The sequence below is a fragment of the Panthera leo genome, chromosome B3 (assembly GCF_018350215.1).
Source record: "Panthera leo isolate Ple1 chromosome B3, P.leo_Ple1_pat1.1, whole genome shotgun sequence".
Taxonomy (NCBI): domain Eukaryota; kingdom Metazoa; phylum Chordata; class Mammalia; order Carnivora; family Felidae; genus Panthera; species Panthera leo.
Genome location: NC_056684.1, coordinates 110122263 through 110138772, shown reverse-complemented (window position 1 = coordinate 110138772; position 16510 = coordinate 110122263). Strand labels below are relative to the sequence as shown.

Genomic DNA, 16510 nt, shown 5'->3' with positions numbered 1-16510 from the left:
AAGTCTTTGTAGAAATATCTGTTGCCCTCCCAACTTTTCATTAAGTGTCTTAGCATTCATTGACGGTCCTTGCCTGAATCAGTTATTTCATTAGATAGAAAATGCTGATTTTTAAATTTCTATCATTCCTTCTACATTTATTAGCTCAGAATTTTCTCTTTTTTTTTTTGTTTTACATTTTTAATGTTTATTATTTATTTTTGAGAGAGAGAGAGGCAGAACACGAGTGGGGGAGGGACAGAGAAAGAGGGAGACACAGAATCTGAAGCAGCTCCAGGCTCTGAGCTGTCAGCACAGAGCCCACTGCAGGGCTCGAACCCACAAACTGTGAGATCATGGCCTGAGCTGAAACCAAGAGTCAGATGCTTAACCAACTGAGCCACCCAGGTACCCCCAGAATTTTCTATTAAGAGTTTAACTTCATAACTGAGGCTATTTGGTTAGCTGCTTCTCTAAGCTAAATTTCCTGTGTTCTCAAAACAATTTCTTCGTACAGTCATTTTAATACCTCTTGATATTCCAGTTTGCTCCTTTGAGCATGCCCTTGTCTGTCTTATGACTCCATAACTCTTTACTTCTTTGGAAGACCTTTCTCCTGAAGTCTTGTATTATGACTATATTTCTGTTTCAAGAAAACAAAAGGAAGTCAATGTCTCCATATTAAATTCCAAATGGGAAGTTTCACGTGTGTTGGCACGTTTAGGATATAGGGGAAGCTATCCTGACCAAGAACTTGGAGAGAGACAACATTTTTCACTCTGAAGGACCAAAAGATGGGAAGAAAATTTGGGATAAATGTCAGCAAGATTCAATCCAGAAGGAAAAACAAAAATATGAGTTGGACAGACCTTTGTATCCTTCCGTCTGGGAAACAAAAACTGCGCGATGTTACTGTCAGAAATTCCTCAGTCGGTTGGCTACTCTTCTGAGCACCAGTGTTGTCCCCACACTAGCCACGGAGGAAGCTGTGAAAGAGAGGGTTCAGGAAGTTGGTGCAAAGGAGCAATCTTGGAAGTCTGTTAAGTGTATTGACAGACAAGCCACCCTTTCAGATTTGTTTCTTTTAACATGTGGATTTTTTTATATTAGCAGAGTTAGTAAATTCCGTGGCTCTGAATTTTAATTTTGATTTCATTTTTATTACTACAATATAAAAGGGAAGAGGATATCCATTATTACAGCAGAGGTAGTATAGTGTATTTGTGAAAAGTAGAGGGCCCCAGTATGAATCCCAGCTGAGCCATTGCCAGCTGTGTGCTCTTGGGCCGGTTCCTTATCCTCTCTGTACCTCGGTTTCATTTGTAAAATTTGGTGGAGAGGGGTGGGGTGGGGACTGGGAGGGCACAGTTCCTGTCTCACAGAGTGGTAAGGATTAAATGGATTAATACATGATAAATGCTTACTACAGTTCAGTGGAAGGTCAACGAATGCTAGCTTAAAGATAGTGGTGTGGTGGGGTGCCTGGGTGGCTCAGTCGGTCAAACATCCGACTTCCTCTCAGGTCATGATCTCGCGGTTCGTGGGTTCAAGCCCTGTGTCAGGCTCTGTGCTGACAGCTCGGAGCCTGGAGCCTGCTTCGGATTTTGTGTCTCCCTCTTTCTCTGCCCCTCACCTGCTCTCTCTCTCTCAAAAATAAATAAAAATTAAAAAAAAAAATAGTGGTATGGTGAAGATATATATGTGTCCATCATGACTAAATACTGGTCAGTTCAGTCAATGGGGTAAAATATATTGTCAAGTCAGTCATTTGTTTGAATATACTGGCCGAGTCTATCAAAAGATTGAACCGGCAAGTTTAAGTGGCTATATATCTCCTTGTCACGTCCACATGATTTTAGTAAAATTTCATGCCTCTTCGCCCTAAAATTCAAACAAAGTTAGAACCTGCTTAAATTCAGTGTGTCGATAAAATCTGCTCAGGCTGTTTGTTGGGGAGTTCCATTTTTTTCTTTTACTTTTTGCTTAAAATTCATTACGCAGTTTTATTTCTCAATGCTAACTAAAATGTCTGATTTTGTATATCACACCTTTCAATTTCTTTTTCTTTCTTTTTTTTTTTTTTTTTAATTTTCTTTAACGTTTACTTATTTTTGAGACAGAGAGAGACAGAGCATGAATGGGGGAGGGTCAGAGAGAGAGGGAAACACAGAATCTGAGGCAGGCTCCAGGCTCTGAGCTGTCAGCACAGAGCCCAACGCGGGGCTCGAACTCATGGACCGCGAGATCATGACCTGAGCCAAAGTCAGATGCTTAACCGACTGAGCCACCCAGGGGCCCCTCAATTTCTTTTTCTAAAACCAGCTTCTACATGTCAAATCTTAGAAGTCTTCCCCATTCACCTATTTAGTAATGTGATGTCAGCACAATGTCAGTGTCAGTAGACCTCACACATAGTTTTGAATTGAAATAGAGGTCACAGACCGTCGGGAGCTTTGTCTATCCTTTTCTCCCTACAGAGGACAGCAGGTCTGCAGCAGGAAATCCAGATGCTCACCAAACGGCTGGAGCAGCTACGTGGCCACTCTGAAGAAGCCGCTGGAGAATTCTCCCAAATGGAAGAAAGGCAGAGGGAACAAAAAAGACCCTTGAAACGTCTGGAGGGAAACACTGCTATTAATGACTTTTTTCAAGAGAGATTAGAATTGAACAGGAAAAAAGTAAGAATTTCCTATATATAAAGCATTTCTTTGACAATGAAAATGATCGTATTTTATGGTATCATCTAACGTTTAAAGCTGTTGATAGTTAATATTAGAAAAGGGAGGAAAATCTGCTACAAACCTTTAAACCTTCTGTTTTTATCAAAAATCCTCTCCTTGGAAAGCCTGGGCAGCTTAATTGATTGGGCATCTGACTTCAGTCCAGGTCATGGTCTTGTGGATCATGGGTTCCAGCCTCATGTCGGGCTCTGTGCCGACAGCTCAGAGCCTGCTTCAGATTCTGTGCCTCCCTCTCTCTCTCTGGCCCTCTCTTGCTTGCACCCTCTCTCTCTCTCTCAAAAATAAATAAACATTAAAAAAAAATCCTCTCCTCTTTCCATATCTCTCATTTCTCTAAAATGCACACATTTGGTATTTTTTATGAGGGCATTTGTTAATGTATTTCTTAATGTGCTTTAAAAAGCCGATTCGAGGGGCGCCTGGGTGGCTCAGTCGGTTAAGCGTCCGACTTCGGCTCAGGTCATGATCTCGCGGTTCGTGAGTTTAAGCCCCGTGTCAGGCTCTGTGCTGACAGCTCAGAGCCTGGAGCCTGTTTCAGATTCTGTGTCTCCCTCTCTCTCGCTGAACCTCCTCCATTCATGCTCTGTCTCTCTCTGTCTCAAAAATAAATAAACATTAAAAAAAATTAAAAAAAAAAAAAAAGTAAAAAGCCGATTCGAAGGAAAGAAGCCCAAAGGAATGACTGTACAAGTGGAGCATCAGGCACTGTGTTCCCCAGAATGTCAGGACACGAACTGTCAGTGTCGCGACACAAACTGTGAGATCATGATCTGAGCCAAACTCAGGAGTCAGATGTTCAACTGACTGAGCCACCCAGGCACCCGTAAAATGCCATATTAAATTTTAAGAATATTCAATTAACACCTGCTCTCTATAACTCTTGAAACCAAGTGAAAAGTTTTTAAGAAAACAATAGTAATTTCCCCCAACCTTCTTTCTGCCTATTTTACCCCAGTAAACAGTAGTATATATATCTTCTACAACTATTGCCATGGTTATGGAAATAGTCAAGTACATGTATGTAGGTACTTTTTATAAAACTGGGACTGTGTGGGGGCACCTGGGTGGCTCAGTATGTTAAGCATCTGATTCTTGGTTTCGACTCAGGTCAGCATCTCAAGCCCTGCGTCGGGCTCTGTGCTGACAATGCGTGGGATTCTCTCTCTCCCTCTCTCTGTCCTTCCCCTGCTTGCACCCTCTCTCTCTTTCAAAATAAATAAACTGGAAAAAAAAACTGGGACTAGGCTAGTTAAATACTCTTTTTACATAGTAAAAAGTAAGTACCTCATGGTTTTTCCTTAGGTTAAAAGAATGGATTTAACTCATTCCTTTAATAGCTGCATAGTATTCCACAGAGTATATATAATTTATTTATTTGATTAGTTCCCTACTGATGGACTACTAAATTATTTCCACCTTTTATGCCACTACAAATAATGTAGCAATAAATATATTTATACATATGTCTTTCCACATTGGTGCTTTCTCCCCCTAGGCGATTGAGTTCTAGATATGAAATTATAGGATCACAGTGTATGAGTATTTTAAATTTTAATAGCCACTGCCAAAATACTACCTTCCAAAAAGCAAGAGTTTCACTTTCCAAATAGAAATGCCTGAGTGCCTGCTTCTTCTTCACAGCCTAGCCAGCATTGGATGATGTCATTCTTTGAGAGAGAGAGAGTTGGGTTAAAATAGTATAGTTATAACATTTACCTGATTACTAGTAAGGCTGAGCACCTTGTTTTTTGTTTGTTTGTTTGTTGGCTTCTTGTATTCCTTTGCTTCCCTACTCCTCACAATTTGGACCTCATATGCAGAAGGTTGAGTTAATCAAACTCTATGGTTCATAACACACTATCTTGGGTCATGGAAGAGCTTTCTCTTATTTATTTACTCCTTTTAAGTCTATTTTCCCATTCCCTCTTCCAAAAGAGAGCAATCTAATGTGTTTAATGTGTATCTTTTTGTCTATACAATGTGGGGGTTAGGGGTGCTGACACCTTCCCCATGTAGTTGAAAGGTCCCATGTATAATTTTTGACTACCTCAGAACTTAACTACTAATAGCCTACTGTTGACCAGAAGCTTTGCTGATTACATAAAGAGTCAATTAACACATATTTTGTATGCCATATTTATGTATATGGTATTCTTATGATAAAGTAAGCTAGAGAAAAGAAAATGTTAAAAAAAAGTCATAAAAGACAATACATTGTACCATGAGAGAGTACTGTACCATGTTGATAAAAAATTTGCATGTAAGTAGACTCACACAGTTCAAACCCATGTTGTTCAAGGGTCATTTGTATATGTTCTTTTAAATATACTTTTATTTTATTACTTATTTAATTTATTTATTTACTTATTTACTTATTTTAATTTTATTTTTTAAAATTTATATCCAAATTAGTTAGTATATAGTGCAACAATGATTTCAGGAGTAGATTCCTTAGTGCCCCTTACCCATTTAGCCCATTCCCCCTCCCATACCCCTTCCAGTAACCCTCTGTTTGTTCTCCATATTTATGAGTCTCTTATGCTTTGTCCCACCTCCCTGTTTTTATACTATTTTTGTTTCCCATCCCTTATGTTCATCTGTTTTGTCTCTTAAAGTCCTCATATAAGTGAAGTCGTATAATATTTTATCTTTCTCTGACTGACTAATTTCACTTAGCATAATACCCTCCAGTTCCATCCACGTAGTTGCAAATGGCAAGATTTCATTCTTTTTGATTGCTGAGTAATACTCCTATATATATATATATATATATATATATATATATATATATAGCACACCTGTATACTCCAATACTCCAGTATATATATATACTCCAATATATATATATACCCCAATATATATACTCCAATATATATATAGTACACCTGTATCCCTTGGATAAATACCTAGTAGTGCAATTGCTGGGTCGTAGGATAGTTGTATTTTTAGTTTTTTAAGGAACCTTCATACCGTTTTCCAGAGTGGCTACACCAGCTTGCATTCCCATTAAATTATACTTTTATATGTGTATTTTAATTTGCATAAATAGTACTGTGGTAAAATCTCATTCTATTACTCAGCATTATATATATTTTTTAAATATTTATATTGAGAGAGAGAGAGAGAGAGAGAGAGAGAGAATCCCAAACAGGCTCTGTGCTTTCAATACAGAGGGTGACCCGGGGCTTGATCTCACAAACCATGAGATCATGACCTGAGCCGAAATCAAGAGTTGGATGCTTAAATGACTGAGCTACCCAGGTGCCCTCAGCTTTATATTTTTAAGATCCACATAGTATTGCTATTTTCTCATCTAGTTCATTGCTTGTGTCTACTGCATGGAATTCTACAGTGTGCACATGGGCCATGATTTGCCTGTCCACTCCTCAGTGATGAGCACCCCAGTTACCTCTGTCTTTCTGCCACCACAAATACTGCTACCAACATCCTTGTACAAGTCGCCTTAAGGACCTGTGAGAGAGTTTCTTAGGGGTGTTTGCTCAAGATTGGAATTGGTGGTTCATTGGGTAGATGGACATTTAATTTGATTAAGTACTGCCAGTCGGCTTTCACAGAACAATAGTCCCACCAGAGATACAGGAGGGCTCTTGAATCTCCACATTTTTGTCATTTCTTGGCATTAACCAGCTTCCTAAATTTTCCTATTTTGGGGGGTATAAAGTGTTGTTAATTAAATTTGCATTTCTCTAATTAGTGAGTTGGAGCATTTCTTTTATCTTTTTTGTCTTTTGGCTTTTTAGTCTTTGCCTGGATGTTTCCTTCACCCATTTGCCTATTTGGGTTCCTGTCTCTTCTTGTTAATTTCCAAAACCGTGTGCATGCCTTCCTCACCCTGCTCGGGCTGTTACCCTCCATGGCAGGTCACCTCTCCACCTGGGCTCTCCTTTCACCCTGGTCAGGCTCTGAGTCCCTCCGCAGGGCAACCCACCTCTGTGTCCACTTCTGCCAGCCCGCTTGGGTCACAGCTTTTCTCTTTTCATTCTGGTGCCTACCTTGTCCCGCCCATCTACCAGCATGAGGACTATATTGTCCAGAGAGGAAAAGAAAGGAAAGGAAGAATAAGAAGAGAAGGAATAAGAGCACCTGCTTTATGTTTAACCTTTCAAATATCCTAATAAATGTGCTTAGTTAAACTATAATTATTCTGTCAAGAGGCACTTTAGCTTTGTGCCACAAATATTGACATGGACTGTTTTCCTTATTTTTCATTTTAAACATAGTAATACACTTTTAGGTTTCCAGATGCATGGGATTTAAGATTTTTGTCTTTTATTACAACATGCTGGAAGTACCTGATCCTTGAGAATTTATTGAGACTTCTTACATGGCTTAATACTGGATTGATTTTGGTAACTGTTCCACGTGTGCTTGTAAAGAATGTGCTCTCTGTTTCTTGGGCATAAAGTTCCATAGATAGTTAATGCTCATATAATTCATATGGTTCAAATTGTCAGTATCTTTGATTTTTTTTCCTTGATTCTGAAAAAGTATGCCAAATTCTCCAAGTATAATTCATTTTATTTATTTATTTATTTACTTACTTATTTATTTTGAGGGGCAGGGGCAGAGAGAGGGAGAGAGAGAATTCCAAGCAGGCTCTGCACTGTCAACATGGAGACTGACACAGGGCTCAAACCCATGAACCATGAGATCATGACCTGAGCTGAAACCAAGAGTTGGATACTTAACTGACTGAGCCACCCAGGTGCCCCTTTACTAGGGTTTTTTGTTTTCTGGTCATGATTGCATATTATTGTTTTCTAGAAAATAATGTATTTCTTTTAGATTTTCAACTTTTTGCCACTGAATTATAAAATATTCTTTTAGAATTCTTTTCATATAATTGTCTCTCGTCCTTTTGGCTAAGATCAAGTGTAGAATTATTTTCATATTTTCTGTATCTATGCATTCTGTATGTTTTTCCTTCCTAATATTATGTATTTTTTACTTTCTCTCTTTTCTCTTTAACCAGGCTTGCTTGGGGCATCTATTTTATTCTTCCAAAGAACAGTTGGGTTTTTTTTTAATACAAACGTTATTATCTTTTGATTTATATATAGTGAAAATATATGGTATTTTTATTCAATTTTTATCCTCTCTTTTTTTCTGGTACTAATTTTATAAAGTATAGATTATTAGAAAGAATATAATTAAAATCACAGTAATCCTAGCACTGTAAGATAAGCAGTGTTAAAATATAGGTATAATTCTAATATTTTTCCATAGAGGGGCACCTGAGTGGTTCAGTTGGTTAAGCATCTGGTTCTTGATTTTGGCTCAGGTCATGATCTTGCAATTCATGAGATCGAGCCCCCGGTCTGGTTCTGAGCTGACAGCATGGAGCCTACCTGGGATTCTCTCTCTCTCCCTTGCTGGCTGCCCCTTCCCCACTCATGCTCTGTCTGTCTCTCTCAAAATAAACAAATAAATACTTAAAAAGAATATTTTTCTATACCTATGTTAACATAATTGGTAGGCAGTTTTTCTTAATCCTCCTCTCTTCATTTAGTTGTAGCATTAATATTTTCTTTTAGTAAATATTTTTGAAGCTTGACTTCTAGGGAATGTATAATCAATAATATGTAATTTTTTGGCATTTGCACTGTTACTGCTTTTTTGTGTTATAAATAATGTAAAGAATATATTTGCGTATGCATCTTTACTAAATATTTCCTTATAATACATTCCTTGAAAAGCTGATCTCCTCTGTTACCATCCGATGTTTATGAAATTGTCTACTTACCTGTGCCCTTGTTAGCACTGAGCCACCCCTTATATTGTCATACTTTATTTTCCAGATTATTTTAATAATGCATATTTATGGTGAAAAAAAATTTACTTATATAAGTATTACTGTCTGCAGTTTATTAGACTAGAGTAGATGTGGTATACTAGTGTGGAACACCACCTTAAAGCACAACTTCTTTATTTCCATACTGTTGATTTCTGCAAAGGAAAACTCTGGGATTAAGAATTCGTGGATAGCAGAACATGGCAAGATATCCAAACAGCTAGAGAAAGACAATGAGCAACAAACACTATTGAATATTCAGCAGAATTTGCAGAATGCTACGACTCAAAGATTAGAGGAGAAAATTCAGAAACTTCAGAAACAGCTGAGTGATTTGAAATTGTCAAATAAAAGTATGAAAACTCAACTGACAAGAGTAAATGTCCTTAAGGTAAGTAAAGGAAGTGAGCTTTCAAAGATTCACTTAAGCTTTGGTCTTGTTACTATTTTAGCTGCATGTTTCTCATTGAATTAAAAAGCATTCTTATATACACACATAAGAATATATATTGGATAATAAAATTAGATGCATGCAAATCTACCATTTATCTTAAGAACGAGAGCATTATCAGGGAGCCTGGGTGGCTCAGTTGGTTGAGCATCCAACTTCGGCTCAGGTCATGATCTCGCGGTTCGTGAGTTCGAGCCCTGCATCAGGCTCTGTGCTGACAGCTCAGAGCCTGGAGCCTGTTTCAGATTTTGTGTCTCCCTCTCTCTCTGCCCACCCCTGCTGGTGCTCTCTCTCTCTCTGTCTTTCAAAAATGAATAAACATAAAAAAAAAAATTTAAAGAACAAGAGCATTATCAACTCCACTGAAGCCATCATGTATTCTCTTCCCTACTTCTCAAAGGTAACTGGTATTCTAAATGTTGGGATTCTAGAACCCTTGCTTTATTTTATTTTATTTTATTTTTTTTAACGTTTATTTATTTTTGAGAAAGGGAGAGACACAGCATGAACAGAGAGGGAGACACAGAATCTGAAGCAGGCTCCAGGCTCTGAGCTGTCAGCACAGAGCCCGATGCGGGGCTTGAACTCACGGACCGAGAGATCATGACCTGAGCCAAAGTCGGCCGCTTAACTGACTAAGCCACCCAGGCGCCCCAGAACCCTTGCTTTTTAAGTTTTATTTTGGTCTTTCTTATTGGGGTAATAGTTAAAAGTTTTACTCATTTTGGGGGCTCCTCTTTGGATCTTCTCCATACCAAGCTTCGCTGTACTATTTCAAGCATACATTTGATTCCTTAAACCAAAGGTGCACTAAATACTTATGGATCAGTGTGTTTTTTTTCCCATTCTATCACAATATTTATCTTACTTCAAAGCCAGTTATTGTCTGTATTTCTGAATTTGGCTAGCAGAGGCTGTAAGACTTTTGAAGGCATGGAATACTCGTTAAACGTCTTTAAATCCCAAGTGTCTAATTGATACAGGTGCTCAGTGACTGTTGGTTATTGATGAGTTTGATGGTTAAGAAATGTTCTCTTAATTCATAAATTATGGAATTTTCTTTCTTTTCCGTATATCAGGTCAAAAAAAAAAAAAAACAAGAAGAAGAAGAAGGAAAAGAAGCATGGGTTATACCATGCATCTTGTCTATTATTTAGAAAAGATCTAATCACAGCCATCTCCCTTCCCCCAACCTTATACCCTCACAGGACAAAACAATTGAAAAGCTCAGGCAATCTTTAACAAAAGCTGAACTAACGCAAGGGAAGACAGTTATGAAAACAGACAACTTGAAAACTACATCAGACTCTGCCAAGACAGAGGAAAGAGGAGACAAAGAGAAAGTCCATCAGATGTTAGACGCTATCAGTCCTGAGCGCTACACAGCAAAGAGCACGCTTGATAAAGTATCAGGACAACAAGAGGTTTGTTTTATTACTTTATTAAGATTCTTTAAGTCGAAGTGATCAACACCCATCTCAACTTAGACTCTAAGCCAGATAAAAAGGACGTTGTTGGCTTATGGAATCAAAGGTGAGTTAAACAGCCAGACCTCTGAGAGGGCCCCAGGATCAGTGCCTGGAGCCTCATACAGCTCTTTTCACCATCTCTGCTTGGCTTCGCCATGTATGTAAGCTTGCTTGATATTTAGAGATTCTGTGACAGGAGAGAGAATCCCAAGAAAGTGTCTTATAAGCCCAGCTTAGATCAAATGCCTATTCCTGGTAAATCCTCCGTGGCAAAGGAGGGGATATATGATTATCTTATGTTAGGTTTGCATACACATCCTCCGATTAACCGGTGACAAGGAGGAAAACGATGTGAGAGACTGGGAGTTCAGGGGAACCCACGTGTCTGGGGCTGAGTCACTTTTAGGAAAAGAGGGCTGTGCTTCTAAATTTGCTTAGATTTCCACTGCATTTACAGAGCACATGTTTTCGGAGAATTTTTTAAAGGCTAACTGGTAATTTAGGGCTATTGTGAGATTATATGCCGCCTGTCCATTATTAATTCTTACAAAATATGTAACTTTAGAGATTACCTTAAGAAATTCTTAAAACACAAAATCATGATATTATTTGGCTTTTTCTCTTTTTAAACTTCTGCTTATGTATATTCTTGTTTTTATTCTTCTCGATGTTCCTTATTATATTTTCAGTCAGATCTCTTCTACTTTGGGTACTCTGTAGCTTACTCCTTATCTCTGAGATGACTTTGTCTTGTTCTTGCCTGACTTCAACCTGACCTCACATCTTATCTATGAGACATCTTGGATATCTTTTTTTGTCCATTTGTATTCTGAATACTGTATTTCTGATTCAAAACAAAGGTTTCCCCCCCACCATGTCTGCAAATCCTTGCTTGATATTTAATCCATACCGGGTATTGTGTCAAACATGTTTCTTTTGCTTCATGGGAGTTCTTTGAAGGGGGGTGGGGGGTCGGGGCAGAGTTTCATCACCTGACTAGTTTGGAGGAGGCTATTTTCTTCTTAAGGAAATTTGGATGGGGGCATCTGGGTGGCTCAGTCGGTTAAGCGTCCGACTTGGGGTCAGGTCATGATCTCACGGATTCGTGGGTTTGAGCCCCGCATCGGGCTCTGTGCTGACAGCTTGGAGCCTGGAGCCTGCTTCAGATTCTGTGTTTCCCTCTCTCTCTGTCCCTACCCCACTGGCACTCTGTCTCTCAAAAATAAATACGTTAAAAATTTTTCAATAAAAAAAAGAAATTTGGATGGATATTATTTGCCATTTATCTATTCACTTTAAAATCCTTTTAATTGTCCTGCCCTCTCAATTTTAGGTGTTTCTACTTTACGTAGTTACAGGGCAGGGTTTACTTACTTAGTTACTTAACTCAATACTACCCTCTTGTGTTGGTACAGTAAGTGCAGTTTCTAAAGTTTACCACCTCAAGTCTTTTACGTTGAGGTGTGGGGGGGTTTATGTGATGTCTGATTCTGCAGTACACTCTTGTTTATAGAAATCATTCATTTCCCACTGTTTGCTTTTCTCTTTTCCTTTATCTCTAAACCTCCAAGGAACACCTTACCCTTCCAAGTATCTCTTTCTCCCCTCAGAAACCTTGTCCTTTACAACTGCCCATTTTGGCTAATGTGTTTCCAAGGCCCTCTCTTTTCCCTCTCACTTGCCAGGGTTCTGACCCACTAGGTCTTGGACTTCTCAGTATTTCCTCATTTATGCATTGTCCTATTTCTGGGCCACCCCTGGAGGCCAGCTGCATCCTTCAGCCTGGGCTCATGATTTATGGGTGATTAGAGCTGCTTTCCTTATAAGGGAGGAGGGGTGGAGACAGATGGATTTCGGGGACTGCTATTATCATACAACAAGTCTGAAATCAAAAAAGGAATTACCTGGCACAAAAACAGACACATAGACCAATGGAATAGAATAGAAACCCCAGAACTAGACCCACAAAAGTAAGGCCAACTAATCTTTGACAAAGCAGGAAAGAACATCCAATGGAAAAAAGACAGTCTCTTTAACAAATAGTGCTGGGAGAACTGGACAGCAACATGCAGACGATGGAAACTAGACCACTTTCTCACCCCATTCACGAACATAAACTCAAAATGGATAAAGGACCTGAATGTGAGACAGGAAACCATCAAAACCTTAGAGGAGAAAGCAGGAAAAGACCTCTCTGACCTCAGCTGTAGCAATTTCTTACCTGACACATCCCCAAAGGCAAGGGAATTAAAAGCAAAAGTGAACTACTGGGACCTTATGAAGATAAAAAGCTTCTGCACAGCAAAGGAAACAACCAACAAAACTAAAAGGCAACCAACGGAATGGGGAAAGATATTTGCAAATGACATAACGGACAAAGGGCTAGTATCCAAAATCTATAAAGAACTCACCAAACTCCACACCCGAAAAACAAATAACCCAGTGAAGAATTGGGCAGAAAACATGAATAGACACTTCTCTAAAGAAGACATCCGGATGGCCAACAGGCACATGAAAAGATGCTCAACGTCGCTCCTCATCAGGGAAATACAAATCAAAACCACACTCAGATATCACCTCACGCCAGTCAGAGTGGCCAAAATGAACAAATCAGGAGACTATAGATGGCGGAGAGGATGTGGAGAAACGGGAATCCTCTTGCACTGTTGGTGGGAATGCAAATTGGTGCAGCCACTCTGGAAAGCAGTGTGGAGGTTCCTCAGAAAATTAAAAATAGACCTACCCTATGACCCAGCAATAGCACTGCTAGGAATTTACCCAAGGGATACAGGAGTACTGATGCATAGGGGCACTTGTACCCCAGTGTTTATAGCAGCACTCTCAACAATAGCCAAATTATGGAAAGAGCCTAAATGTCCATCAACTGATGAATGGATAAAGAAATTGTGGTTTATATACACAATGGAGTACTACGTGGCAATGAGAAAGAACGAAATATGGCCCTTTGTAGCAACGTGGATGGAACTGGAGAATGTGATGCTAAGTGAAATAAGCCATACAGAGAAAGACAGATACCATATGTTTTCACTCTTATGTGGGTCCTGAGAAACTTAACAGAAACCCATGGAGGAGGGGAAGGAAAAAAAAAAAAAAAAAAAAAAGAGGTTAGAGAGGGAGAGAGCCAAAGCATAAGAGACTCTTAAAAACTGAGAACAAACTGAGGGTTGATGGGGGGTGGGAGGGAGGGGAGGGTGGGTGATGGGTATTGAGGAGGGCACCTTTGGGGATGAGCACTGGGTGTTGTACGGAAACCAATTTGACAATAAATTTCATATATTGAAAAAAAACCCAAAAAACAAAAAAACAAAACAAAACAAAAAAAGGAATTACCTTAGAGATGAAAAGCAAATAAAAAAGCAAATAAAAAAACCTAGGTTTAGTCTATAAAGTGTAAAAATAAAATCTTAGGAGTGCTTGGGTGGCTCAGTCAGTAAAGCATCCAACTCTTGATCTCAGAGTCATGAGTTCAAGGCCCATGTTGGGCTCTGTGCTGGGGGTGAAAAAGACTTAAAAAGAAAAATCTTAAAATGAAAAGGACATTTTAAATAAAGAGTTCTTGTAATAGAAGAGACCACTTTTCTTTCTTTCTTTTTTAAATGTTTTTATTTATTTTTGAGAGAGAGAGAGCAGAAGAGGAGCAGAGAGAGAGGGAGACAGAGGATCCAAAGTGGGCTCCGTGCTGAGAGTGGGAGAGCCCCATGTGGGGCTTGAACTCATAAACCATAAGATCATGACCTGTGCCAAAGTCGGAAGCTTAACCCACTGAGCCACCCAGGCACTCCAAAAGAGACCATTTTTCTATCTTAAAAATACAATTTCAATGTAGAATGTTACATATCATAGAGAAATGTTTAATAAGACTACATTTCTGATACTGATTTTATTGTACATAATATGTAGGTGACTGAAACTAATGGTATGACTTGATGTTTTTGGTGGTTTTTTGTAGCTTACTGATTTTCGAGAAACTATTATGAACATGTTGGGATTTAACATGAGAACAGCAGACAAGGAAATCATCAATCACCTAAGGCTTATTATACAAGATTATAAAGCATCTGACAAACCAAAGGTTGCTTCTCACTCTGAGACTGGACAGGATAATGAATAAAAAAGTTCTGTCCTTTTCATTACTCCCGACAAGAACTCAGTAGATATGGGCATCTCCTGTAGCATCTTGAATGCAGCAGCTATGTTATGAATAAAATGCACTGGGAATTTTTCACTTGAAAAATTCTCACCTTTGATATTTGGCATTTAACTTTGTCATTGTCGTGTTCTACACATTTATTTATGGTCTAGTCTAGATTGTTACTTGCAATATACAATATCTAATTATATTTATTATTAATTGTATTTTAAGCAGGGTATTAATCAGGACTTGTGTTCTTAGTTGTAATATTTATATTTATAGTTAACAGCCTATTTATTTCTAGAGTGAACAATTTCCTGGGTATACCCGCTTACAAATCCAGGTACAGTTGTGTTCTATACTTTGAATCTGTCTTATCTATTTGATTAACTGAGAGTGTGAAAACCAGATACGAAACGTTGAGTGGCAAAAAAGTAATTAAGAATACTTACTTTTTAAAGGCTTTTTAAAGAGTTTATTTATTTTGAGAGAGAGAGAGAGAGAGAGATCAAGTAGGGGAGGGGCAGAGAGGGAGGGAGCGTGAGAATCCCAAGCAGGCTCTGCACTGCCACTGTGGAGCCCCATGCAGAGCTTGACCTCACAAACTGTGAAATCATGACCTGAGCCATGTCATGAGCCATGCCATCAGCCATTCACCTGAGTGAAATCAAATTCGAGTCAGACACATAACTGACTGAGCCACCCAGGCACCCTGAAGTCAATGGCTACATTTTAAACAATTATAACTTCTTGGGGTGCTGAGTGGCTCAGTCAGTTGAATATCTAACTCTTGATTTCAGCTCAGGTCATGATCCCAGGGTCATGGCATCAGGCCCCATGTTGGGCTCTGCTCTGAGCATGGAGCCTGCTTGGGTTCTCTCTCTTCCTCTCTCTGTATCTCCCCTGCTCATGCGCATGCATGTGGGCTATCCCGGAAATAAAATGAGGGTGCCTTGATGGCTCAGTCGTTGAACATCTGACTTGGCTCAGATCATGATCTCATGCTTTGTGAATTCGAGTCCCACACTGGGTGAGCAGGAGCCCCAAATTGGGTGAGGCTGCTTCTCAATCTCAATCTCTCTCTCTCTCTCTCTCTGCCCCTTGCTTACTTACACCCTCTCTCTCTCTCTCTCAAAATAAATAAACAGTTATTATAATTTATTATTTATTTCATTTAAAATAGGAAACTATTCCTCTTCCAAGGTAGTTTTAGACTTATCCAAAATGTCCTCCATAGGAACAAGTCAGAATCTGGACCCTCAGTATCTGCTGTGGTCATCTAAAAATATCTCCTGCGGAGCTTAGTTTTATTATTTATTTATTTATTTATTTTTTAACGTTTATTCATTTTTGAGAGGCAGAGACAGAGCATGAGCAGGGGAGGGGCAGAGAGAGAGGGAGACACAGAATCCAAAGCAGGCTCCAGGCTCTGAGCCATCAGCACAGCACCCGACGCGGGGCTCGAACTCACAGAGTGTGAGATCATGACCTGAGCCAAAGTCGGACACTCAACCGACTGAGCCACCCAGGCGCCCCTGGTTTTAGAAGAATCTTCAAGGTGGAAGGGGTCAGGTTATACTGGAGCTTAGAGAGGTTGTATTTTGGAGAAAATGATTATCTTGAATACTCAGTCAAGGACTGTTATGCCCAGAATTCGTGATCCCCAAAGACAACTAGGGAGCCCAGTCCGATGCAAAAGCAAAAGAGCCTTTATTCGACCTAGCTCGAGCTCAATCCCCTACCGGCACCGACGCAGCGGTGAGATGCCGGGGAAAGGGCAAAGGTTTTATTGGGGCCTAGGGGCAGTTGGTGAGGTAATAGCTGTGGCCTCAGCCAATTGGTTGGGGAAGGGTCGGGGTCCTGTTACGCAGGCGTGTTTTGATCGGGAAGTTTGAACGGGTGAGC

General features: G+C 39.4%; 1 protein-coding gene across 10 annotated transcripts in view; it reads left to right on the top strand.

Moving 5' to 3' along the window:
- The window catches only part of LOC122222814 (coiled-coil domain-containing protein 170-like), a 49432-nt gene extending 34698 nt beyond the window's left edge, over nt 1–14734 (top strand). For 9 of the 10 annotated variants that reach the window (XM_042943472.1, XM_042943469.1, XM_042943475.1 and 6 more), the window contains 4 exons: nt 2457–2657; nt 8684–8923; nt 10192–10407; nt 14423–14734. In XM_042943472.1, the coding sequence (XP_042799406.1) occupies nt 2457–2657; nt 8684–8923; nt 10192–10407; nt 14423–14584 (819 nt within the window). In that variant the 3' untranslated portion in view covers nt 14585–14734. The remainder of the gene's footprint in view (nt 1–2456; nt 2658–8683; nt 8924–10191; nt 10408–14422) is intronic. The other variant, XM_042943471.1, reaches the window with a different exon arrangement.
- Nucleotides 14735–16510: the final 1776 nt, after the last annotated feature.